Source organism: Oxyura jamaicensis, chromosome Z, assembly GCF_011077185.1.
Source record: "Oxyura jamaicensis isolate SHBP4307 breed ruddy duck chromosome Z, BPBGC_Ojam_1.0, whole genome shotgun sequence".
Lineage (NCBI taxonomy): Eukaryota > Metazoa > Chordata > Aves > Anseriformes > Anatidae > Oxyura > Oxyura jamaicensis.
The window spans coordinates 8,392,363-8,419,905 of NC_048926.1; the positions used below are offsets into that span (position 1 = coordinate 8,392,363).

General features: G+C 44.1%; 1 protein-coding gene across 9 annotated transcripts in view; it reads left to right on the top strand.

Annotated features, from left to right (window-relative positions):
- CELF4 (CUGBP Elav-like family member 4) overlaps positions 1 to 27,543 on the top strand; it is a 671,901-nt gene that overhangs the window by 618,399 nt on the left and 25,959 nt on the right. For 4 of the 9 annotated variants that reach the window (XM_035309065.1, XM_035309066.1, XM_035309061.1 and 1 more), the window contains exons 7-10: positions 6,136 to 6,283; positions 10,417 to 10,566; positions 22,992 to 23,054; positions 24,665 to 24,745. In XM_035309065.1, the coding sequence (XP_035164956.1) occupies positions 6,136 to 6,283; positions 10,417 to 10,566; positions 22,992 to 23,054; positions 24,665 to 24,745 (442 nt within the window). Of the gene's footprint in view, positions 1 to 6,135; positions 6,284 to 10,416; positions 10,567 to 22,991; positions 23,058 to 24,664; positions 24,746 to 27,543 lie in introns of all 9 variants that reach the window. The other 5 variants (XM_035309063.1, XM_035309064.1, XM_035309058.1 and 2 more) reach the window with 2 other exon arrangements.

Genomic DNA, 27,543 nt, shown 5'->3' on the forward strand with positions numbered 1-27,543 from the left:
GCCCACCTCTGCCTCCCTGCTCCTGGGGAGCTGAAAGGCTAATTCTGCTAAATGGTTTGAGGTAGCACTGAAGAAAAGTATCACTTTTTCCAGCATTTATGCAATTCATACTGTAAATTTATATTGGAAAGATATATATATTTTTTAATCTAGCCCTACAAAATCAGGGAAAATTTGCTTTATATAGATAGACTGTCTTCTCCATATAATTATTTTATTTAAATGAGCAAAATGGGACAGTATACTTGGTATATACTACCAGTTATGCATATCGGTTGTTCTGATTTGTTCCAGAAGAGGAAGCTGTTTTGAAGTCATGGTACTTTGTAGCAGGGCCAATACCATATTTCTGATTGTCATTTCCCTGGTATTTCAGAAAAATTGAGTAGCAGGGAGTGAACCATGACTTAGCCATTTGCACATTTGAGCTCCATATATATATTTCTTTTTTTATTCACAGTTTTCAGGAAGTTAGAAATCCAAACTATCGTGTAACAGTTTTCAGAAAGTCACTAAGACACATGAATCCATACATAACACATTTGTTAATTTTTTTGGTCTTAATACAATTTATATATATAATATAAGAATAAAATTTAAAAAGGAAGAACCCTTCTGAATATTTGTCAAAATACCTTAAGTTTGTTTGAAGGCTTGGAAGATGTTTTTATTTCCCAAGGGCCAGTTAGGTAAAACAGTCATGAATTTGTCAATTCTGTGATTTACCAAATACGAGTCTTCTTACTGCTTGATTGATCACTTTACTTACCTCTTCCTACCACAGAGATACCATGAGGATTAATTAGCTAAGTGTTTGTATAGATCGTTAGAGGTGAGAAGCGTAGGATGTTGTTATTACTTTTATTATTATTATTACTGAATGAAGAATATTAGTCAAACAAAACATCAGGTGATTCAGATATGAGGATAGAAAATAACACTGAAAAGAAAAATGAGAAGGTCATCAGATCATTCAGAGTAAGCCTTCTCCAAGGGCAATGACCACGCTATTTCAAAAAGAGTGCATCAGAAATAATCCTTCTCTCTCCTCTTTGCCTTCTTCAATTTCACATGTTTTTCTTCTGGAGACGGGGAAATGTTGACCATAGCATCCTTGTCCTATTTCTAGCAGGTGTTTTTGGCCTTGAGTAAGTCACTTCATCTCTCCATGCATCTGTTCCACCTGTAGGAAAAGGATAATATCTCCTTTCCTGGAGTGCAGTTGCACAACCCTGCTGTCTGACAGCCACCCAGTGCCAGAGGTGGCCGTCTCATTCCCAACACCACCTCTGGCCACGGGTCCCCACCCCGCTCCTCTAGGCTGGCAGTGACCACACAGGGACACACTTCTGGGAGGAGGACTGGCAGCAAGCACCAAGAAAGCTCTTGCTTCGGTGCAACTGTGCTGCAAAACACTACCCTTTGCTGTGCTTTGTCTAAATCCCCCATGGTAGGATATGATGGATAACCCTGTGGAGGTACCTGTGCATCCACTGATGATATAGCCATCTGAAGTTCAACCTCCTCAACATGAGGTAGCAAAAATGTATGAGGTGAACCCTCCCACCTTTCCCCGTTGACCAGCCGTCATGTACTACCCCTCCCCATGCTTTAGACAGCTTCACCAGTGCCTGTCCAGATGCCCCATTGGTTCTCAAACCCTGGGAAGGGGACTGCAGGCTCATAGCTCTATAAATGCCGTCCATGTGCAAGGAGTGGTTTGGTAACAACTCCTGGTCTCCTCAGAAGATAAAATTTTGAGCAATAATAATGACAAGGTTGGAGGAAAGAGGGAACGAATCCATAAAATCAGATGGGAAAAAGCTCTAAATGCTGAGGCAAAGATCATGCCAAGGAAGTGAGAGAGGCAGAAGGAAATACGTCCTTCCAAATGAGGAAGGGAAAAGCTCCCCTCTGTCCCCTTGGAACAGACTAAGATAATAAGGCTGCTGCCTTTCTGATTAGTGCTCTGTGGCCCCAGCCCAGGCAGGGAAAATCTGCATTTCAAATGGCATATTTTAAAGTACACAATACCCACGGGCCCTGCTGCTATTGATTTGCCTCTGGTGGGGTCACTGCCTCACTTTCTTCAGCTTTATTAACTGGGATCATACACTGGGCCTCTTTCAAAGTGAAAGGAGAGTGGATGGGACATTTGTCTTTGGGGGGAGCTGGGGAAGGAGCAGGGTGACTTTTATTTTAGCTCACTTGGGAATGCCTTGGTGCTTTTATAAGAAAGACCAGTGACCCTTAAGGACTTGCCCTCTTTTTGTAAATCTCCCTGGAGCCACGTGGGTGGAAGGAGGTAGGCCTGTGCTGTCAGCTTCTTTCAAGGTGACCAAGTTCTTGTCCTCCCACCCCTGCAATGCCTCTGCACTCAGCAGTGCTGTGACCATCAGCCATGCTGTGACCATCATCTGCTGGGCTGGGAAAGTCCCCCTCTTCTTCCCCCTTAGCCCTTACCCTTGAGCACCTCCGACCTAATAGAAAGGTCTGCAACTTCAAGGCGTTAATGAGAAACATGAAAGCGAAAGGGTGCTGGCATGTTGCAAAGGGTGTGATATCTGGGTGAGGATGGGACGTAGTTGGGGTCCCCTCTCCAGCCAATGAAGCAAAGTCAATTAGCTGGGCTGCATGGCTGTGTTCAACTATGGGATACTATATTCTTTTCAGCCCTGGAGGAGATCCACGTTTACCCCATGGGGTGGCTCTGAAGGCTGTAGTGAGCTGTATGTCCTCTGGGTCGTGAGGTACAGGTCTCCAGCTCTGCATTTTACTATGCCGAGGGGGGGGCTTCCAGCTCTCCAGGGCAGCCCAGGTATCCCTAGAGCACTGAGCATTACAGAAATGGGGTGACCACTCTCTAGAGGATGCCTGCTAGAGGAGAAGCAACAGAACCTAGTTTCTCAAATCACAGCTTAGCTTATTTCTACTACATTAGCTTTTTAACCCTAAGCTGTACTTAACCTCTTTGCTCCTCAAGCTCCCAACTCAGTCTCTGTGGGAGTATGTCCAGTTTTATCTGAATGGTTTTGTTTTTTCTGAAACACACCAAGCTTTAGGCTGTAGTCCTTGCACCTCCAGCAGTCGTGAGCAGGTTAAGAATATCTTCCTCCTCTCATGATGGGAGAGAAAATTTCTTCTTCTTCTTTCTGAAGATCTATGACAGAAATACATGTATGGCATTATACTGCAAAAGGTGGTACACACGTAGCCAAGGTATTGTCTCCAAACACACATCTTCCAGTGCAAACTTAAAAGTTCTCTGAATAAACAACAAGCCATACCAGGAAGAAGCAAACCAGGAGAAGCACCTGCCATAGTGGAGTTTACTCTGCACAGCTTAGAAACATCTACAAGCAGGAAAGGAAGTTGCATAAGCCATAAATAATGTCACAAGTGATTGCTTAGCTCTGCTGAGTGCAAAATGGAGATTGTCTTTGGAGCAGCACAATCATTTGTACTACCATTGGCAAAACAGTATCTTGTAGATAGAGCCTTGTGTCTTTTACAGCAAAGGTGAAACAAACAAAAAAAAAGGATTAACACTTTTCTTTTAAATGGTTGGGAACCGACATCCAAAAATATCCGCTGAGGGCCAAGTAAGGAGTGGGAATGATTTCACCTGTGTCAGTATGTGCAGCTGAACTGATCACCAGGGGCTTCACATGCAGTCAATAGGAAGAAACAAAGCTGCAATTCATCTGTCCAGAGGCAATTGGGTACAGAAGGGAGAGATGAATCTTAGCCTAGACTCTTCTGCCTGTTATCACATCAACCATAATGGGTGACTAACTCCGATGTAGCCCATCTGTATTTAGTTTACAGAATCTGACAAATGGAAATGTCAAAATCAAAGTCCACTGTCTGCCCTAGAAGTCTTAAGGAAAGTCCCTGGTACAAATTCCAGGTTATTATCTGCCAGCCAGACTGACAATAGCACACACATGACCAGCTGTAGGTCACTCTATGTTTTGGGGCGTATTTATTTGTGCAGCTCTGATCAGGTGTGGAGGAACACAGAGAAAAGTCAATTAAGGCCGGACTGGGTCTGATCCCAGCCCTTGCAACTGCATCCATCTCAGAGAGATGCTACTTGGATCAGCAATGCTAAATGGATCCTATAGGCACAGGTCTTGGCCATCATTTCTGCAACCGGCCAGTTATATCCTCAGCTGTCTCCAGGTGAAAGTACCTGGCACAGAAAATGAGATATGGGTCAGTACACCTAGTGCTGGAGTCAGTCCAGTGTTAAAGATGGATGGATTCCCCTTTCCTCATTCACTTCATTGGCATAGTTAATAAAATCACCTGTTCAGTGCCTCATCTGGAGAATAAACTCAAATGATGCCTACAAATGTACGACACAAATGTACTCCTTAAAGGGGAATCAGCATTGTGCTATAATAGAAAAGATTGTCTAATCACTCCATCAGTAATTACAAAGAACAGGATATCACTAATTAAAATGTGAAAGTGTCTTCTGCAGGTTACAATAAAAAAGGGTAATTAACAATCAAAGGGGAAGCCACCACCTTGGCACCAATCTGCATGAGGCTACAAAAATAACAGTACTCAACTCTAGTACAGCACTCTTCATCTGTAGGTCTGAAGTTACCCCTGCATGGGGAGACAGATATCTTGTGCCTTGGTTTATACCTGGAGAAACCAAGGCAAGTTTGCACAATTTGTGCACAGTTATACAGCAGATCAGTGGCAGAGCATCCTTTAATTCTGTCTCTTCACAGACGGTGACAACTAAATTTTCAGCATTTGAGTGAGAGTGGTGATTTCAATGATTTGTTTCAGTGTGTATATGTAAGAACAGTCAATTTAGCCAATATTTCAACATTAAACAGTAAGAAGCAGATTTTGTCGTGACTTTGTCAGATTTTCTCACAACTTTGTCATGACTTCTTTGTCGTGACTTTTGAAATCTGTTTAATGCCGAGAAGTGTATCCTGTGTGCTTAAACAACTGCATCAGAGGGTGATTTCTTGATGGGAGAGAAAGTGAAATCACAGAGAGCAGCAAAAGTCATCCTGGAGACAGCAAAGACATGAGTCACTTCTAAAATCTTTATAAAAAATAGTTTCCTTCTCTGTTGTTGTCATCAAGTCATATGTTACCAAAGGCTGGGGAATGAATAGAGTGAGTTTTCAGTCTCTTCTCATCCTCTTTCCCTACCCTTTCTCTAAGTATCCACTGTTGGTCACTACTGGGGGTTGGACACTGTCTCACAGGACCTCAGAGGTACCTCATCTGGCTCTTTGTACGGCACCAGAGAAGGGAGACAACAGGCAGCTTCAACTAAGCTGTCTTCTCCTTCACGCCAGGAGCGTTTTACTGGCCCACTGCAGTCATACTGTACATATGAACTGCACTGTTCATGAGTTAGGCTCAGAGTGAAAAATAATGATAGCAAGGTCTGGTTTTAATACAGGAAGCATTTCCAGCATATTTACCCATTTGCCACCCTTCTCTTCCAAAATTCTACGGCAAAATGCCTGAAAATATAGCCCAGGTTCCTTGTTTCTGCCTTTAGTAGGTGCTTTAGGAGAGGCAGTATTCTGATGACATTCTAGAAAAAAATAAAGATTAAGGAAATCCCAGCAACATGAGAAAGTGATTTTTCTCACTACCAGATGAAAATGGGTCAAGTTATTCCCAAAGAACTAAGCTTTCTGCTCTGGAGAGGGGAACCTCACTCCTCACTGCTCCACATACACTGGTCTCCCCTCAGCAGCCACCACTGCTTTCCCAGAGCTTTGATACAAGCAACATAAGCCATGAAACCTCTCTGCTCAGCAACATATAAAGTGTTTTCTCTGCCTTTCTCATCAAGGAAGGGCCTGGCAGTCAGAGTGCTGAGTCTAGCACTCTGTGGACACCTCCACAGTGGGGAACACACTGTATATGTGGGGGCATAAAGACCTCAAGCTGCAATGATACACTTTGCCCCTTGTAGTGAGAAAGAAGGTCTAGGTTGGGGAGGTACCACAGGCGTGGTGAGCTGACATCTCAAACCAGAGGGATCCCTCACACCCTGGTGTTTGGCCTCCGTCCTGGCGCTGGTGCCCCAGGCTGCTCTGCTGGTGACTGCGTGATATTTTTTCCCTGCTCTCTTTGTTCCAGCTGATGCAGCAGCAGGCCGCGATCATGGCTTCGGTGGCGCAGGGCGGCTACCTGAACCCCATGGCAGCCTTCGCCGCGGCCCAGATGCAGCAGATGGCGGCTCTGAACATGAACGGCCTGGCGGCCGCCCCCATGACACCAACCTCAGGTAAGGGGCCGGGAGGGGTGGAAAGGGCAAAGGGCAGGAAAATCTGGCCACATGGCAGAGGAGACCTGGAAGGATGTGTTATGTGTCAGCTTCTTACCCAGGAGGTGTTTTCTAAAATGGAGGTCTTGGTGGTGAAGGTCACCAGAAGGAAGGAGCAGAGGTGGGGATAAAGGAGGGAGCATCTGCCAGTACCAGGGCCAGCTGGGGGTCAGTGTCTCTTATCATCAATGTCACATCACAAAACATCCCCCAGTGATCTGTGCTGGTCTATTGGTGGCATGTATGGAGCAGCCAGGAAAGATACCTCATGGCAGAGAAACACGGGATGGCAGGGAGATAAGGTACTGTGGCAGAGCAGGCTTGGAGGCTGCTGAATCCAGTTCTAATGAATCCAGTTCTGCTAACCTCTGTCTGCCAAAGAAAACCTCCCCATTAGCACACAGCTTAGCTTCTCTTTGCAATCTGTAGCTGGGAAAAATGTCAGCAGCTACTGGGTCAGATTGTCTTAGAATATGAGGGTGTAGAGGAGAAAGAAAGATAGATCTCATTCCACATGAACTTATGGAGAACCAAGAAAAAGTGCTTGACTTGAAAATCTTACACCATACATTTTGAAATATATGTTTACACAATGATAAGTATATAAACAAAGAGTCGATGAAGCTACTGCGAATTCAAATAGAAAAGTGGCTTAATTATATGTGCACCCTCTAAACCCACTGCTGGAAAGATTATCATATTTGCATTAGCTAGATTTGTTTTGTGTTGGTGGGAGCAGAGAGAATGTCAAACAAAGAATGCCTGGAATTCAAATGCTCTCAGGGCCTGGAAAGCTGAATCCAGGCTGTGGCTCATGATGGCCTCACCACAAAAGAGCACAAGCCCTTTTGCATATAAATGTCTTTAGAATTAGCGGTCCTGTGACATAGGTGTGTAAATACCGGTACAACAGACAAATCCTGTGTCTGCCATGATATCCAGGACATGGAAAGTATCCTAGTTCTTCTGTCTAAGTTCTGCTTCTCTTCTGAGATGCCCACTGCTTCTGGGAACTGTTAAACTCTTATTCTCAGAATACAGGAGGAAAGAAAGCTCATGTTTTTTACATGCTTTCCAGAGCACCCATGACTGGTCAGTACCAAAAATAAGATGCTCATTTAGATGGTCCCTTGATCTCTTCCATGGTGGCAGATTTTGCACTTCCCTTATGACATATTTTCAATCATGTAGCCCACGCATTTTGGCATTATTGCAGATTTACCTTGAATGTGTAGCTTACTTCATGAAAAACTTCTGTAAAGGGGTGTGGAAATGTCCATTGACAATTATTTCTTGGGTGAAATGTTTAGACTTTGAAATGACTCCTTGTGTTACTGCCACACTCACAAAGCTTGTGATAAGATGCATAGAAAATGTTTCACATGTGTCTGAGCAAGCAAGCCTACAACACTAGCAGCGATTTCTGAGTAGCCAGGAGATATCTGAAGCCTAAAGTGAATTCTCCTGCTGGCTTTTGTTAGCATTCAGAAAGCCAAATGGAGAATGATCATTCTGCTTCATAGCAGGATTTCCAGTCATTGAAGTATATCTTTGTTCTGACTTGGAATGAAAATGAAACATTTCAAAGTTCTGTGAAAAACAGGCGTTAGAAAAAGTGTTTGGAACATTGAGAAAAAAAATGTGTTTTGATCTTTCCTAAGCAAAAGAAAAACTGCTAGAAAAAAGACTTTGGTAACCCAGAATTCCTAAAGGCATTGGAGATACTGGCTGGGCACCATGCCTCTGTGCTGGTATCCTCAGGCCCCACAGGTTCTCAACCTCCTTTTCAGACCAGACCCTGCTTCTGCAGCATTCCTGATGCAGCCCCCAGGACAGCGGGTTTCTCAGGTCAAGGCCATCGATGAGTCCATTGATGTTCATGATTTCCCATAGGACCTGGGAACTTCAAGAGTCTTGGATCCAGGCAGATCTAACAGACTAGAGACAGGGTGCATTTCATGTGGCTTTAACCATACAAAAATGAGACATCCAGTTTGAACTAGTCATCTGGATTGCCTGCAGTCGATGCAGAGCAGTAGGCAGTCCCAGTGGGTAACTCAGACCATAATAACTTTATCCTATTTGCCTGCATTTTGGTGATTCCCTAAAAGAATCAGGTTTATCTTGCACAATAGTCCACAGTTGCAAGGAAATTAGTTTGATGTCTCTGAAAGTTTGGTGCATATTATGCTTTTCTCCCATCGTTGGTACGATCTGAGGGGAAAGTGGGTCTTCCTGGTTGCTTATGCCGCACTGTTTACTGCAAAGAGAGAAGTAGAAATGAAAGTTCATTTAGGCTTCCTTTCTACCCTTCTCCCTTCCTCCCTTCCTCCCCCTTTCCTTCCATGCTGTAAATCTGCACCTGGTGTAGCTGCAGTGAGATGCCTCAAACATGAAATCCACAACTGGCATGCGGCACTGCCATTTGTTCTCTGTGGTGGCATTATGCCAGTCCTCCTCCAACTACAGATCTGACCTCTCCAGGGGGTTCTTTAAAAGAAGAAAATTAAAGAATTGCAATGAATATGCCTAAACTTCCTTACACATGCACAAAATAGCAAGCGCAAATCCCTTGCTGCAGTTTTAGAAAAAAAACTACTTACATTGCCTATGCAAATAAAGGAGAGATCCAGAAAAGAAACTGAAATTTTAACTAGCCTTTGTGATTTGCAAGTTGATGGCATATGCTTTGAGCATTGCCTTTGGACTGGGGTTGCCACCACTGGCTCCCAGTATCCCCACTGAGGACATTTTTAAAGGCCAACACCATTTAAATAAGCAAAGGGAAAGCAGCAGCTTTTCTGCTCAGGGTATAAGAAAAGAGATGAAATATTCTTCTTGGGCTGCTCAAATCAGAACATAGAGAAACAGCTCATGAATCTTATTGGCTCTCTTAAAGTACCAACGGAGATTTAAGTAGTTGGTAGTGTGTTGTTGGACTAACCCATCACAGTGTGCTGCTAGGGTGAAGAACATTTCTTCAATCGGTTTAAGAAAAAAGAGTTTCCTGCAAAAATGGTACTTTCAGTCAGTAGCATACCCTGACACAGAAGGATATTGCTGAAGATAAGATAGTTTAACCTCACCCACAGATGGCAAAAGAAAAGTCTGATTTCCTACGTATTGAAAATTTGGGGTCTCCAGAAACATCCTGAAAATGATTCAAGAAGCACAGACTGTGCTTTAAACCAACAAAGAAGACGATAAGATAGCAGAGAGATTTTATACTTCCCTCAGAAATTTAAGATTTCTTCACAAGTGTGAAGATCCTTCTTCACAGGATCCCTCCCAAAACATACAGATTAATTTGTTTCTCTGAAATAGCAGCATTGCAGCCCCCCATGTCAGGGGGCTGGGAAGAAGGGGAGGAGTATGGTTCAATGAAAAAACAAATCTAGCACAACTTTTGCCCCCATTTCAGTGGGAGATCCTTACTAAAACTCTACAAAGTCAGGCTGGGGCCAAACAGCAACACTAAAAAATGTATCAAGGGATGCCTTTAGGCTATAAATCAACTTGCCAAATCTTTTCAGTATCTCTGATGCTGAGGAAGTTTAGTTAGCACGTTAAATGTGTATTCATGAGAGAGTGCAGAAGGAGTAGCCCTGGACATCACTACGCCCACAAAGCTGACATCTCCAAAGAGAAACTGTAGAAAGGTGGGACTGTGAATTTGCTTTTGGTGCTAAATGATATCTAAGAAAGAAATGCCTGCTTATTAAGACATTAAACATGTAGTTCTTGAGGGAGACAGTTAAGGAGGAAGCATGGTATTCCTACTGTCTTCTATGACTTGATGTTAGCTGTGGATCTAGTCTACAGATAGATCACCAGGCACATGCCTCTCTGTTGAAGGAAGCTTTACAAGCCTTTCATATGGTAAGTGCTTTCCAAATAGGGGAGCAATGACAAACTTATCCTGTGATGGTGTGAGCAGTCCCTTTCTCTGTGAGAAAATTTGGAATATTTTTAATTTCTTGAGTTATCAGAAGGCTTCTGCGTGGTGGTCACAGCTGTTGTGTCAGTAGCTTTCTCCAGGTAGTTATTGCTTCGAGTACTCATCAGCTTTAATTTTGTGTTCTCCCCACTTGCAGGTGGAAGCACGCCTCCTGGCATAACTGCACCAGCTGTGCCTAGCATCCCATCTCCAATAGGGGTGAATGGTTTCACTGGCCTCCCGCCGCAGGCTAATGGGCAGCCCGCCGCAGAAGCTGTGTTTGCTAATGGCATCCACCCTTATCCAGGTAAGCCAGACCACAGCCCACTCCTTCAGTCCTAGGGAAATCGTCTACATCTGAGGTAGTGTAAGCTGCTTCAGAAGGATTATACCTTGTACCTTCAAACCGTGTGCACAGGTGGTGGGTGCTGGTCTCGAAAAGAACAGCTGCATTCAATCCCTGTTGCCTTACCAGGTCTGGAGACTGAAGCTCCTTCAATATAGCCACAGAAATGTCTCTGCTTCACCCTTTAGTGGTACACCACTGAGGCAAAGCTGCTAGGATTCATAGACTGTGACAAGCTCAAAAGATCCAGTATTGAAGGGGTGATTTTGCAAGTCCTGGCAGTTAGGAATGAATGAGGCTGATTAAAGAATTGGTACCTGCCTCTGTACTGGTACTTAACAAACATATGAACATGTTGAAGCTGTAATCACCAAGAACTTAGTGTTCCTTAATGTGCACTAACATTTTTCCATGGTCCTCAGGATTTGATACAGCCCTCTGCTCCAGGCTGTGCTTTTGCTGGAAAGATTTTCCTAACCAATTGGTGTGCACATACTAATAATACCAATCATAACAATAAAATTTTAAATAAATTTTACTAATTGATACTAGTCACCAGCTGGCAAAGATGTATTTTACCCTGGGGCTCTCAGATTAATCTACTCTGTTAGGAAGTCAAACATTCAGTCAGATACTCCAGCCAAAAATCCTACAAAAGCCCCAACAACAACAACAACAACAACAACAATTTTTCCATCTCAACCAGTCCTGAAAACTCAGAAGATTCAACATCACTTGGGACTTTATGAGCTACAAGAAAAAATATCACATAACGCAGAAGTACAAAAGTCTTGCCTAGTTACTGCTCAAAGTCACTGGGAAAAAATAATAAAAATAAAAATAAAAGAACACAAAACAATGCAGCAAAGGAAAGCCCAGAAATATCAGGAGTATTGAAAAAATAGTTATAATTCCTTCCCACACACAGCTTGTAAACATTTAGCTATAAGTTCAACTTTAAGCAGAATTGAAATCAAGGGACTTACTGTGCTAGAAGTTAGACATGTGTACAAGTTTGTAGCAGGTTAGAGGGATGGGGAGCTCTTGGTAGCTTATGGGGAGGCATCAGAAGATTGAAGGAAGCCTTAGTGTGCTCAGTGAGCTCAGCCACCACAGCAAGAAAACACCCTATCTTTAGGGTGATATAAATATATCCACTGGTTCATCTAAGCAACTACCTGTTTGCCAGTCTGTCATCTCTGTTTATCCATCCATTTCTACACCTATCTTTTTTTCTGCTTTATCTAGCTTCTCTTAGCTAATTTTCCGTGATACATTACTGCAGATATCAGAGAAAAGATGATCTCTCTAGATGAATCATAATGATTTGAGCTTTCATTACTACCTCCAAATACTCCCATAATTAAAGAAAGCTTTGAGTTAGGTATTTCATCTAAGATTATATGAAAGTCAATGGCCTTAATGTGATCTTCTCTGAGTTTTTGAGACTCATTCAGCCAGCAGCCTGCAGTAAGTCCCTGCACAAACACCAAAAGCCTAACACACTGAAAGGTAAAAGTCATCCTTGCTTCACGTCCCTGCAGGATGAGGGTCTCCTCTGCCAGCAGAGCTGACTTCCAAATATTTTGCTTTGTGTGAAGTTGGAATTTATCTTGGCATATCCTCAGCAATACATTGGTCCTTCCTAGGGCTCAGCTTCCCCATAACTCAGTGACATCCTAAGTGATAGCAGAGGTGTAAGGTGGTCAGCCAGAACCTTACCACTTATTTCCACTTATTACCACTTACTACTTATTTCTGCCTGTCCCCACTAGCAATGAAACCTTGACAGCAAGCTTCTTTGTAGCAGGTTAGGTGTAGGACACATCATGTGTTTGCTCCATCATATTTTCTTCCTTCTCATGAGCATTAATACACTCTCCAAAACTTTATTCCTTGCCACAGGCTTTATTGAGGCCCGGAGCTTACCAGCATTAAAAAATAATAATAATTAAAAAAAAAAAAAGGATTAGACATTTATGTGGATAATGAGAACATCCACAGTCACATTAGACTGCATAAAAATGTAGGAAGGACACAAACCTTCATGTTTTATGATATAATCCAGCCACTAATTGTTTGGGGTTAGAGAGAAATTTTCATCACTGGGCAGATTATTCCATCATTGTTCATTATGGGATTTTTCACACTTTCCTCTGTAGCATCTGTTATTGGCACTGCCCTGTGGTTCTGCATTTCTGAATGCAAGGGTAGAAATAAAATGTTAAAGCTAAGCATGCAATTGCACTAACACTATAGAGAAGAAAAGAACATGCCAGTCCCTATTCAAAGTCAGCATCTTCCTTCCAAATAATTTCCTTTTATGATATATTTCTCATTCTGAAAGTGGCCAAGAGTGCTGCAGTATTATGTATGTAACCATAGCAAGACTGGTCTTGCTATGGTTATGACTTGCTATATATTGTTTAATGCCTGAATTTTGCTCTCAGATACTCTTTCATATTCAAAAAAAATAGAAATGTGGGTTCTGACCATTATATCCTGTAGCAGAATGTGCTTTGTTGCCTGAAAATAGCAAAACAGGATCATCAAAATCTGCAGAGGCATGACATCCACATCATTCAGACCCAAATAAATCCCATTAATTGTGTGCTTTGTCTACATGTCCACCTTTGTGTCTAGCTGTAATATTTTTGATGTTGCACCTAAATGACTTCAGAACTCCAGTCTTTGCCCTATAAAAGCAGGTCCAAATCATTTAATTGTGTTTGCCCTGTAGTTTCACTATTTTTTTTCTGTCTTCACCAATGCTCTTTTTAATATTCCCTCTGTCTGGAGCAGGAACAGGCACATGGCATCTTTTGAGTCTTAGGTTTTTCACTACTGAATTTCCCATGACTCTGGGGCAAAGGTGAGAGTAGGTCAGACATCCCTGCTCACCACATCTCTGATCACAGCTCCAGTCTCTTCAGGAGTTCTCTCTTTCTGTGGTTTTGGTTGGGCTACGGATCCATGCAGCACCACCAGAAAACAATTCCTTGCAGACATACTCTTTGCAAGCTATGCTCACACCCTCTCCAGGCTCAACCAGTACACACATAATGCTTTGCGGGGCACTTTTTGGCATGGACAGAATCACAAGGGAGTAAAATCTTGTTCTTCAGCTAGTATGAGTCCCGCTGGAGATTTGGCCTTTTTGTGCATTAGTGCCTGCCCTTTAGTCTTTCAACTTGCAGAGCTATTGAACATGGCAATGTGTCACAACACATAGTGGGGACAAAGAGCATAATCTGTTGTGCCATGATCTGGCAAGTCACTTTGCAGCAGCACAAGAGCATTTGTCGTTTTCACATTCATCATAATGGCAAAGATTGGGCTCTTCTGCCAACACTTCTTAGCCACCAAGACCCCAGTGCCTCTCTTGTAACAGTGTATGACCTATAATAACAGCAGAGGCTGTCTGCACTTTTTTCTGCTGTGTTTAGCACCATCAAAATTCTGCTCTCCAGGAATGGGCCTTGCCCCTACTGGATTGCATCATGAAGATCTAGACAAAATGCTTGCCACAAAAATAAAGCCTCCTTGGGAAGAGAAGAGGAAGGCAAGAGGAAAAAACTGGGAGACCAAAAGATATCAGACAAGAGAGAGAGAGAGGAACATCTGTCATGGGTTCAGTGACTCAGAATGAGGGAACTGGAAGGGAACACAGAGCAAAGCACTCAGAAAAGAGTGAGCGCTGCTGGTCTGTCATCTTCTGCCCAGTGATGTGCCCAGGAACGAAGCATAAATATAGCCCATACTATCCCGGGCCAGGGGATGTCCAGCTCAACAAAAGCCAGGGATGGACCCAGTGGTATGGCAACTTTGAGGAGCTTCAGATGGGGAATGTTTTCCAGAATGCTGGGTTCTTCAGTGCACTTAGTCTGGTAACTGAGGACAATAAAAGCAGTCAGTTGTCCATAATACACTATAAATACTTTGCTTCATTCACGGCTGTTTCTGACTGTCTCTCACTGCCAGGAATAGCTTTATAACTCCTCATTGCAGACACTGCAGAAGTCCCTCCACTCCCCTTTGCTTATGCAGTGGGCACATCCAGGCTAGCAAGACAGCAAACTCCACTTCATGCCCTACTTGAGGCCCAGTCCTCTCTGGTGAGGACTGTCAGTACTACTAGGCAACCAAGCCCTTATGCCCACCTTTCCATGCCACAGCTGCGATTGACAGCAAAGTTGACCCCCACAGGTGAATTCCTGTGCTGTAGAAGCTCATGTCTTAGGAACTGATGCAACACCATCAATTCATTTTCCTTGGTTCAACAAAGAGCCATCAGGCAGTAACCATTTTCACCCACTGCCAGCAGAGACAGGATTCAGACTCTATCTGTAATTATTATCATTACCCAAACTCATTTTGTAGGGGAGGAGTTGCCGGCATACTGACACGAGAGCCTTATCTATTAGTTTGTCCATTAGCTAGCAGCACTACTGTTGGGCAGGCTGCTGCTCCAGGCCAGTCGGTCACAGGATAGGTCCTGATCACAGCGGACACCCTCCAGTGGCATTGGCCAGGCTCTGTGCAGGCAGACAAAGGGACTGGCTTCCCCCACCCCAGTGCATGCCCTGACATTTCAAAGGGGTCACACAGAGTTTCAAGAGCAGGTGAATGAGAAGAACAGACAAGGAGTGACCTTCCTGCACCTGCAGGAGGTCCAGGATAAAAGCCAAGCCCCATAGCATTCGGTCTGGTCATACACCATGCCCTAGAAATTACCTGGCTCAGCAGCCCCGAGGCTAGGTTGCTTGCTATAGGAAATCTTTAGCTTCATTGTGTTTGTCCACCCTAAATCCCTGAGTGAGAGCTTTCCCTTTCATATTCTGTATCAGCAGTTCAAAAAATGCAACAGTGAGCTCCTGAAACATCATTATGACTGGGAAGCATTTATTTGACCCATTTGTAACAATCTGCCACGTGCCATAAACCACGCTTTACTGGTAAAATAAATAAGTGAAGGAATGCACTCATTAAAAATATAATAAGTTGCCATCTTCAATTGTAGTCTAAGCTACTTTAATGATGCTGTGTACTTCCAACAATCACGCTGCAGCCATAATGAATGAGGTTGTTTAAGGCAGCTGTGGGAGCCTTTCCAGAGCCAAAGTGTTTTCTCCTCTGATCTGGAAGAAGGTGTAAATACAAAGCAGCACTGTGCTAAAATTTTCAGAGGCACCTAAGTGAGTTAACACCTTGAGTTTTATTTTTCAGAGGTGACTTAGAGCAAGCTCCCAAAAAATATGGAGTTAAGTGCCCTAATAGCTTTAAAAACCTGACCCTGATTTATGTGTTTATGGGCTCAGGCAACAGGAGGGAAGCCTGGTCCTGTCTCTGCTGTTGAATTAGTACATCACCTTGGGCAACCACCTTCACCTTGCCGCATTTCTGAGTCTTCTGTGTCATTCTTGCTTTGCCTACTGGAAGCTCTTCATGGGCAGACACGACTCGTATTTTGTGTTTACACAGCACCCATCTCAGCAGGGGCCCAACTGTGGATGAGGCTTGGGGGCAGGACTATTAAGAACATACTAAGGATAATCCTGATTTCCAGGGATGTGCTATATGAATTCCATAGTATGGCCATTTGTTGTCCCAAACAAGCATCTCATATGCCTGAGGATGCTACAAAAAGATGTTTCCAACCCACAACATGGAGTGGGGGGCACAAATTCCCTGGGTTTCATGGCTCCCCTCATTTGTACCGGAAGAGACAATAGGACAACATGTCTTTGACTGAGTGGTGTCCTAAATGACAAAACGAGACTATAAAACACAGAATCAGTCTCTGTTTTCTGCCGGATCAGCACATTCTTTCTATTATTGCAGTTATTGTTGTGTCTGAATACCTAATTAATTACAACAGTAAACGCTGGCTTCTTTAATCACAGCATCAGCTGTCCTAATCAATCTTAATAATATGGAATCTGTACTATGGCACCCATGAATTTTAATCTACATAAATTTCTTAAGACCTCTCGCAAGCTTGTTGTACGAAATGATATAATTATGGATATAGATTAGGGCTGTAGAGAGTGATTTAAATTGGATTTAAGGAGAAGGTGAATAGAACCCTCCCACTCAGTTATTTATTTATTTATTTTAATCCTGGCCTTCACAGAGGTTTGTCGTGCTATCATTATTTTATTCCCACACACACACACACCCTGACCGAGCAGTGCTGGCTCCATTTGATCACCCCGCACCCCACACCTGCCCTCCCAGAGGCTGCAGAGACAGCTCCAGGGAGAGGTGTAAGATATCCCTGGGACTGTAAGAGGAATGAATAGATGGGGCAGAGCACAAAGATGTGGATCCAGGTGATAACATTCTTTTGTAGATCAGTGAGGGGAGCAGTGCTGGAAAATAGGGTGAAATAGGTGAAATAAAACATGACTGCCAGGAAACGCAGTCAATGAAAAGAACAGTTTTGAGGGTATATCACAGAGGTGAAAGGTTTTCTGATCCCTTCTACCACAGTAAAACCCTAGGATGTGTAGGGCCCCAAAATTTGCCAGACCCTGTTTTGTCTCTCAGAGAAGCGGGTCTTCTGTTTCCAGGCAGTAACCAGCATGGTTGTTCCTCACCACCTCCACTGGCTTCAGTGCAGTTCCTCCTGATTTCATCCCTGAGCACCACAGCAGACTCCAGCCCTCTGTTCTACAACCATTTTCACCTGGGGCACCCACATAACAGCTCAGCTGCAGGTACCATAGCTGGGCTACAGGCATCTCAGGAGCGATTCCCTATAGAACATACTTTAAACTATTTTTATTTATTTTTAACATTGTGCTTCTTACTGCCACCTCCATCCTTTCATTCTCTGACAAAAGGTAAAAGTGGGGTCTAACACTAGCTGAATGCTCCCTTAAAAAGTTGGACTTCAATCTAGAGTTATATCCGTTGTAAGAAAGCTTTCTGGTGTTAATTTTAAAGCACTGGTATTTCGTGCTGACTTGGGAAATCATCGCTGGTTTTTGGCATCAGGCAGAGGATTCAGAAAGTGACATTAACAGATCTACTTTCTTTGAAGGACTTGGGAGTCATTTCTTGACTTCTGCCTAATGAATAAGTGCTGCCTTCGTTAAATTTATATTTATGGCCATATAGTAGGTCATTGGCTTGTTTTATGTCTCCAGGTTTATGGAAGGTTATCTGCCATGGTCACCTTGTGGCATCTTGGCCAGGATTGTCTTGCAAAGAGACAATAGTATCTGAGCAGAATTTTTCCCGTGGAGATATGGAAATTATCAAATTAATATAGAGGCAATGTCCAGGGATAAGGCTCTTGCCCTGAGCTGCCAAATGAAGTTACTATTAGCATCTGTTTTCACAGTACACCTTTAGTTTGCCCTGGCAAGGCCAGATCCTCAGCTTCTGTAAAGCAGCACGGCTACACTAACTTCAGTGGGGCTGATGTGATTGATACTTGTCCTCTGGCCTCTCGGGAGCCTCTCTGCTTTTTTTCACTTCACCAGCTGATCCACATTTAAACACATTACATCACGTCTGATCTCTCAAATGTCTGTATATTGGTCATAAGATCTTCATGAATATGATGACAAGGAAAGCTATTTCAAATGGTATCCATGGGCAAATTTGCACACATAGTCACTAGCATATTTCAGGTCTTTTGCTGATGTCACGACATACAGGTGCACATATTCTGGTCCAAAAGCCCTTGTAGGTCCTTTATGATGTTCTTCTTCCTCATCTAGTGTCTCCTACTTTCCTATAGGTCTTACCTGGCCTTACTTAGCTATTTACATTATGGATCACGGTGGACTTGAACCTCAGCACAGACAGCACAGACAACATGTTGTCTATGAAATGAGCACTGTTATTGGGAGTGCTTGTGAGGACAAGTTGCAGGAACAGGGGTGCAGCATTATTATGCATGTTTGCATGGATGTTAGGTTGGTTTGTTTTTTTGACAGTGTGTAACCATTATCGGAATTCAGTGGTCACTCTCTTGAGAAGGATACTTGAAAAGTTCAGAACTATTCATAAAGAGTTGAAAGGAAGGCTCAAGAAGCAGAAAGTTTCCCCATCTCTGAATTTCATCTATCATATCCCAGGGATATCAGATCCATTAATTATTGCCACATTAACTTCAACTAATATTTGCAGTAACAGAGAAGACTTGTCAGCTGGATGGGGAGGAGGGGTCACAGAGACAGTGTAAATCTACCTTAGAGGAGCACGATCATATTATGTTATGTGCATCTTACCAAAGAGTAAAGCAACCTTCCTTCCTGGTCTCCTGCTTAGACACAAAAATGATTTACATCTCCCCACCACTATGAATTTTAGCATACGTTACGCTCCAGCCCACAGTTACAAACAACCCTGGGGCAGGTTAGCTCTGGATCATGGGCCCCCTCATACATCTGAGCCCTTTCTGAACTTCACACTGGTCATTAGTATGTAGGAGGGCTGTCACTTTGCTGAACACAGCATGGCCACAACTCCCTCAAATGTCTAATCAGTGTCTTGAGATTTCTGGATCAGTACCAATCACTGGCTTCATCCATACTACAGCTGGGAGAACAGGCGGTTATGCCCTTCACTAGGTTTAATTCATCTGGCACAACGAGTGGCAGCATGAAGATATGCTCATGGCTGCCCAAGCTACCCTGGCTTCATGCCAGGGTACCCAGCCAGCCCTGGAGTCTCTGTCCCTGCATTTTCCTAGCCCATGTTGGCCAGCATGGGCACATCCACTGTACTGAAGTCACATCTTCATTTGCTGAGTAAACACGCCTTTGGAGCTAAGGAAGGTGAATTCTTCAGTGAGCAAAGGCCATCACTTTTACTTTTAAGAACTCCCAAGTTAAATCCTTGCAGGTGGCAAATTGCTACAACTGCCCCTTCTCCCAGACAGCCAAGGTAGGGCATGAGGCTCTGGAAAAAACAGAGAGCACTGAACTGGGGGTTGCTGCCTCCCCTTGGGGTCTGGTGCTACAGCCCTGAGGTGCTTTTGCCTTGCTCCTTTTCAAGAGCATCCAGGGACTCAGGGACCAGTGTGGCAGTCCTGAGTGTCAGATCAGCCACAAACACCTTGCATCTTCTTTACCTGAGAGTAATGATTCCCAGCTTGGGTCAAAGCTGACTGAAATCAAGAGATGAGTTATCCCATTGACTTGCATGTGCTGTGAGCCAGGAGGAAATTCTCTCTGTAATCTGGGGCACAAGACAGTCTCTTGAGAAAGAAACTCCCAGTTAGATACTCCCCTTGCTGACAAGTCCTGAAGGCTCAGGGAAATAATGAACTCTAAAAGCTTTGTGTGGGAGGGAAAAAGGCTGCATTTAAATGCCTGTTGTTCCAAACCCTTTAAATAAAGCATTTGCCCAGTTTTAATATTTAATCTTAAAGGTGAACTGTGATTTTCAGCACATATTACCTACACTGAATGGCTTACTTATGATGGGCAGAGTATGGCTCCAAGAGACACAAGATATCCTCACATGGGGTAAGGAGAGCAGCTCACCAATGAGCTGGGAGGTCCCACTCAGTTTCTAGCACTAGCACAAACACAACAGCTGTCCTAGGACATCATCTTCTTCATCCATATGATGTGATGCTTCTGGAGCTGCTGACATGCATTCTCTCTGAGGAAGTGATTAACCCCACCACGATTTAATCCATTTGAAAGGTCTAATTCCAGAGCTGGTCCCAGGGAAAGGTGTTAATTGTGAGAAAGATTTTATTCTGATTCAAACCAAAATCAGGAGAAACATCAGATTCCCTTCAGGAAAGACAAAGCCTACACTCTCAGGCCCAAGAAGCCAGAGGTAAAGTAGCTTCTTTGTAGTGTTTTGTCATTGTAGGACCCCATGGGCAGGATGCAGACTCAGGTATAGATGGGAGAGTGGGCAGCTTCCATGCATGCCCAACTAAGGCACAGAAAAAAAGAAAAAAAAATTAGAAAAGGACCACAGTTGGATGGGTACAGCTCCACGTATCAACAAAGAGGCAGTCATTGCTAATTGCCAGCATGTCAGAGAAAGAAACAGCATGTCCAAGCCCAGCCTCAGCTTTTACACTCTCTTTCTGCATGGCCTGCAGATTGAGCAGTGCCAGCACAGACACCTTGGAAGAAATGTTCACCAGCCATACTGCTGTAATGCCCCAGGACATCAGCTAGATGCTCTGCACCAGCCCCAGCAGCCCAGTTTGGGGACTGGTGTCTCATCCTACACCATGACCTCCTGGGAAGCTGATTTGTGGTTTCTGACAGGTGTGACCTTCTGCTCCAGCTAGGCTAATCTAGGGCAGAGAAAGGAAATGCTATGGGTATATCTCCTGAGCAGCAAAGAGAATTTCTTTTTCTAGCTCATTAAGCAGATAGGTACCACCAAGAAAAGGCAGTTGCCTTTGGGGCAGGCACAGTGGATCATCTCCTTCCTTCAGACTGCAAGACCATAATTCTCTTGTAAAGATTTGCTCCTTCTACCATGTCTCCTTTCTCACCTTCCTCAGAACATACCTTCTATGTGACAGAACATGGTCTGTTTGGGGGGGTCCAAGTTATTAAGATCCTTTCTCCCAGGGGAGCACAAGAACTGCTGTATCATTCAGCCTTTCATAACAATTCATATTTCTTCTGGAGCAATATGCTCAACAGCCTGTTTTTAGAGGAAAACAGGTTTGAACAGAGGTTAAAAATAATAAACTTTGGTCCCTCCCTTCTTCAAGATGGGAGGAGTAAGAGGAAAACAGACGTTATATTTTGCAAATATTTCCTCCAGTTGCCTGCAACATCTACACTTGAAAATACAGTGTTACATCCCTGCTATGCCTTCCACTGATCTCCAGAGGTTTTAAGGAATTCTCCTCATGCTCCTTTTCAAGGGGTGCAGATCCTTATAGTAATGCAGTGCTTTCCCATTCCACATGTGTACTGTGGGACCTGCCAAAAGTCCCACCTGCCAAAGCAACTAAACCAGCCAACCTCCATCCTAAGACTACAATCCCACCTGTTTCTTCCTGTGACCACCCCAATGACCCAGGAATACCCATAATCAACAGGAACCTCCAAGACTTAGCCAGCTAACTGAGTTTCTCCCCTCCAAGTTTGGTCTTACCATTCCTCTCTGCACTTGGGGAGGTAAATGTACCAGGAGACCTTACAAGCTGCCATCATGATCAATGGTAGTCTTTGCCATTAAGGATCAAATCTGTAATTGCATCTGTAAAAAGGACTTTTTCCATGTTCCCCGGGTCCATAGCATTCATGTTTGCCACCGCATCACGCACTTTGGCATCTAGCCAGTCTCTCTCCTTGGCTAGGTCAACAGCACCAGCAGATCTCCTTCCAAGAGGCCCCGTTGGGTGCACCCTCCAAGCCCTTTCCTCCAGCTACACCTCTGCTTTTGTAGGAGGGAAGAAGGTGGGAAGAAGGGGGGAAAGCGGCAGTTCCCTAAGAGATCATCCTAAACGTATGAAGCTGGAGGAACAGAATAAATGTAGAACTATGCAGCACCAATAAATACAAATTAAACTCATAACAAGAAGTGAAATATTAGGGCCAAGGTGACATTTGGACTGGAGGTTCAGCCAAGCTTTGCTTTAAATATTTTATTGCTGCAGATAAAGAAAGAGCTTATCCAACACGTTTCACTCTCTCTCACTTGCTCTCTCTTTCTCTCCCTATCAACCAAAGGGGAAAAGGAAAAAAAAAAAAATCTTAACTAGCTTTGGTTGTATTTGAGGTAGACTTCAAAGTTTCACAAAAATAAACAGTTTTAGGGGGAGGAATGCACACTTGTAAAGGGAAAAAATGCACTTTGAAGCCAGCTAGGGACTGTGTGCTTTACACAGAGATCCCCAGCATCCTCCTGGAGCAGACAAGTGGTGTCCCCCTCCCCTCCAAGCAGCCTCTCCTCCCCGTGCAGGGGTCTGCCCATCAGCAGTGTGGTCCTTCGAAGGGATGTCAGGGTGGAAGGAGCCAGTGCTTTGTTCTCTTCTCCTTCCTCCTGATATTCCCCTGTTGTTTTCTGCTCTGATTGAAAGTTTCATGTGCCTGTAGCCATCACTGAGATCTGAGTGTGCACAGCACCTAGCACAGCGTCAGTCCTGGCTCAAGATGAGGGCTTTTTTGGTGTTGACTGCTACAATGCCAAAAACCTGTATGAGTAGAGGTGGTCTATAATTTAAAGTTGGGAAAGGAGAGGAAAACTTCATCTGCCTTCTGCTCTGAAGTCACACAGGGTAATGGACAGCTGGGGGACTGTTATTATGTGGGTACTGCACCACACTGTCTGCAGGGCAAGCCTCTGTGTTTGTCTGTACCACTGATGAGGGAAGAGAAAGGGGAAGCATCCGTCATGTTTTAATCCCTTAATTCCTTCTTTCTCTTCTGTCTCCACAGCACAAAGCCCCACTGCAGCAGACCCCTTGCAGCAAGCCTACGCTGGAGTGCAGCAGTACGCAGGTCGTTAGTATTAACACTTTCTCCCAATAAACCTTTCTCTTCTCTAAAGCCTTTAATCTCTGAACACACCTAAGGGGGATGAGGGAAGGGAGGTATTTGCTGAGACAGGGACACCAGGGCCACCTATCCTCAGATTAAATTTGCTCTACTCAAGAAAACAAACAAAGACCCAGGGTTTTCTCCCCCTAAGGAGGCAATATTTAACCATAAAACACCAGGGAAAGGCTCACACTGCCCTGCACCTTGGTGCAGCTTCATTGACAGAACCAGGTCGGGTCTCCTTAGCACAAAGAACGACTGGAATATCAGGACACTTGGTTTGGGGGCCACTTCCTATAGAAAAGCTGAACCCAGGGCTACCACGCACACCCCAAAATCTACCCTCTCTGGGGGCAGCCTCACTACACCTTTGGCCATATCCCAGCTAGTTAGTCTGAGGCCTGCTTATAAACTGCAGATGTACTCCTGGTTCCTCAGCAGTTTCTTCACAACTTCCAGTGGGTCAGCTTCTTCTGACTTTCACGTTGCCCTGTACGCGGAGCTGCTCCTTTGCGGCTGATGGACTGACACCAGTCAAAGTGACCTGGTGCAGATCACGACCCTGCCATGTTCAGCCTCCCCTTGTGAGGTGTCCATGGCCAACGTTGCAAGGAAGCTGCCACCCCAAAGTCATTATTTCCTGTGGTAACTGGAGCAATCATGGGCTCCCGCTGAGGAATGGCTATTATCTCATGTCAGCACTGTATCTGGAAACTTAATTTAATTCTGCATGTAGGGCTTCATTTGCCGGTGTTTTAGTTATTGTCATTTATTGCTTGTGAGGTTTGATAGATGGGAAGCAGCTCAACCCTTTGAGCTGTTAATTAACCCCTCTGCACACACATGGCCCCTATCCCCCTCTCTCTGGGCTCACAGGCGACCCGTACTCTGTATTTTTAGCAGCAAGGCACATCATCTACCATCTGTGGTACTGAATGGCTCCCCTTGTCTGCTTGGTGGGGGAGCTGAGGTGGGGAAAATTGTTTAATTGCTGCACACTGTTTCCACTGTGTCTATGTGAAAGAGAAAGTGTCTGTAGACATGAAAGGAAATATATATCCGAGAGTTTGTGTATGAGTGTGCCTATACAGAGTGTGTGCATTTGAAGGTTACAATAAGAGAGAGGAAAATACACATGTGAACTGTTACTATGAGCATGTGAAATAATCAGAGTGCAAAAGGGGTTACACAGGGAAATGTGCATGAGCACTGCACATGACAGCCAGCATGGGCATCAATGTGCTGAGCTCGTCAGTGAGCATGCTTGTGGCACGATCAGGGATGGTTACACATCTCTGGTGGGGGAGATCCCTGTGGAGATCCCCATTTAGACCCTGTGGCTGTCCTCAGTGCTACTGTTAGGATGCTAAAGAGAGATTGGGTCTCCAGGGCCAAGTGCAACCAACTGGAGCACAACTGTGATGTTTTACTGCATCTCAGGCTGCATGAGGTGGCTAAAATACAGGGAGAAAGCCCAACTCCAGCTTGGTGTGATTGTTGATGTGAAAGCTCCATGCTTCCCAGCACTGAAATCTGTCCTTCTTTCTTCTCTCCCTTTCTCTCCCCCATAGCTGCTTATCCTGCTGCTTATGGCCAGATTAGCCAAGCGTTCCCACAGCCGCCTCCCATGATCCCACAGCAACAGAGAGAAGGTGAGTGAAGGTTCTGCTCTCCTTGCTGGACCCAGCATGCCATCCCCACCACATTGGTTCCCCTTCTCACACACCTAGAGAGCATCCATTAAACACCCCATTGCTTTGAATCCCTGGTCCACTGAGTCTTTTCTCAATTTCCATATGTGGCATTTTTGGCACTAACTATAATACACATGAACATCCTTGTGGGGAATAGCTGCTGAGATCTGTCTTCTCAGCCCCCAGGGACGGGAGCATGCTGATGTGCATGGGCCATGGAAAGGCCTGGCAGCAACGTAGGCAATAACATCCAGTGGGGGTTGTTAAAGACAGCCAACAAGAATGTGGATCAAAACCACAATTGCATTAGAATAAGGAATTTAATAGGAAACAAAGCACTGGTGGCCCTTCATTAGAAGCCAGTGATGTCATTTCAGACACCTGCTATTTAGTGGAGCTGATAGAGTCCTTTCAGCCTCCCTTGATAATCAGAAAACAGAAATCATCCCTTTTAGAGCATATTATCTGTACCACAATGAGATGAATCATATAGCAAAGGTACCTGTTTCTTTATATTGACTGCGAGAGGAGCCTGGGTTATGTAGTCTATAGGACAGGTTGCACTGGAGACATGAAAAGTATGGATAGGTGAATCTCCCATTATTGGATGTAAGTGTTTTGGGAGATACCCATGCCATGTAATGCTTTGCACCCAAAGGCTTGCCTGAATGAGGAGAGAAGTCCCTTATGTTTTCTTTATGATCAGCAGGGAGCTGTGGGATCCTCAGAGGAAACACACTCAGGTAATCCCAACCATCCTCCAGGGAATCCACTGCTCTCACTTAACTGACTAGAAGAGGAGACTTCTTGCCTATGTGAGGCGTTAAATCAGGTCCTTCAGCCTAGTGTAGAGATCCTCATTTTAAAAATAATTTTCAGTTTTTATCCTCTATTAGGTCACTAATTCAGATATATTCTATGTGTTATTTTACATATATATTATGACATTTAATATTTTAATATCGTGTAACAGTCAGAGTGGAATGAATCAAGATTGTACTATCAAACTAAAACATTCTGGTGGCCTAGAACTACTTTGAGGGAGAAATCTCATTTTGTGAGAAAATTAGAAATGTTGGCATTTCGATCTAATTTGGAATTAATTTTTTTCCGATGTCAGAATTTCCTAGGGAACACAACTTCCAGCTCCTGATTAGCTCTAGTACACGTCCCTGCTGTGAGAACAGATGCACAGACCTAACGTATCATTACAGAGATGTTTCCCCCATGCTGAAGGACTTTGCTTTTTATTACTTACTGGGGCTAGATTAAGCACAGGACAAAATGGCGAACAGATCTTTGCTTAGCATAGCATTGTGCCAGGAACAATCAGAAGCAAGGGATAGCTGTTGTGCACACTCTGAACACCCACTGCCCAAAGACCCCTGAGTTTGCCGGGCACAGTGTGTCTCTGCGGGTTGAGGGTGAGTGTCACCCAGTGGACAAGTTATCTTACAGCTCCTTGCTCCTTTCCATGAGCAGCTGGTCTTGAAGATGGTTGAGGGCCAGATATATAAGATGAACTCCTGGTCAAATGCAGGTTTCCATTCTCAGTGTCCTCCATTTTCCTGTGGCATTTAGCTGCTGTGGATTTCTCTGCTGTTTGCTAGAGGGAGAATCTCTAAGGCACAACACTGTTTTAAGCAGAGAGTCAAGACCTTTAAACCCCTCTAACCTTTAACAGGAAGATGCAGCAAGGGGGAACTCTAATAATACCAATGCTTGGTGCTGAAAAGAGTGCTTTATGTTTGCAAGGATGTGCACAAACATTGATTTGTTAATGAACTGGCCCTATCACAACAACAACATGGATGATCACATTGTCAATAACGATACTAGCTCTCAGCTCCTGGATCCTGGTTGGATAACAAGCCCAGAGATAAGTCATTGCTTCCACATGAGTGCTGAGGCTCCTGGAAGCAGATGGGGTACATAGGATGGAACAGATCCAAAACGATCAAAGGTAGAGACAAAGTCTTCATTCAGGCCATGTCAGCCAGGTAAAACTTGGGGGTAATTTCGAATTTGTATGGTATTACTCATCTTGACATCATTTCTGAAACTCAGAAATACACATTTAAAATAAAGTGATGCAGGTTTGTGACTCCTGCGCTCAAACATCCTGAGGACTTGAATAGCAAGTAGATGCAGTGCAGGCAATAAGTTACAGCCTTTGGGTGTTTGCTGTAGAGGTGGAGGTGTATCCAACCAAAGGGCTGCCTGCAAACTTCATGCAACCATTTGGCACAGCCCATTTTTAGTTACTGTTTGAAGAGCTCTCGGGTCACAGGCTCTCCTTATGACACTGATTCACAGTGCTGGGGATGCGATCACAGACAGCTGATCTCAGCTCAGGTATGTGGAGTTCAGTCATGTAGACACTCAGGATAGATTGGGAAGGCTGCTGTCCCCACACCAAGTAATTAAGAACAATCTGGAAAGTGAGGAGCATGGGCAGAGCAATGACTTAGCAGCTCAGGTCCAACCAAGCCAAATCAACAAGGACCCACAGCAGATTTCTTTGCTATGTGTTCCATTGTTCCCACATACAAGCATTTCCATTAACCAATGTGGTTTGCCTGTAATATAAAAACTATTCATAATCTGTGTGTTTCTTCCAGCTTTTCTTTCCCTTTGTCTGAACCAAGACTATCTGTGCTTCTAGTGTATTAATGAGCAGAAATATCTATTACTTAGAGCAATAAAACCAAAATCCATGGTAGGTGTCAGGGTAGAAGTGAACCTTGATTCTCTTT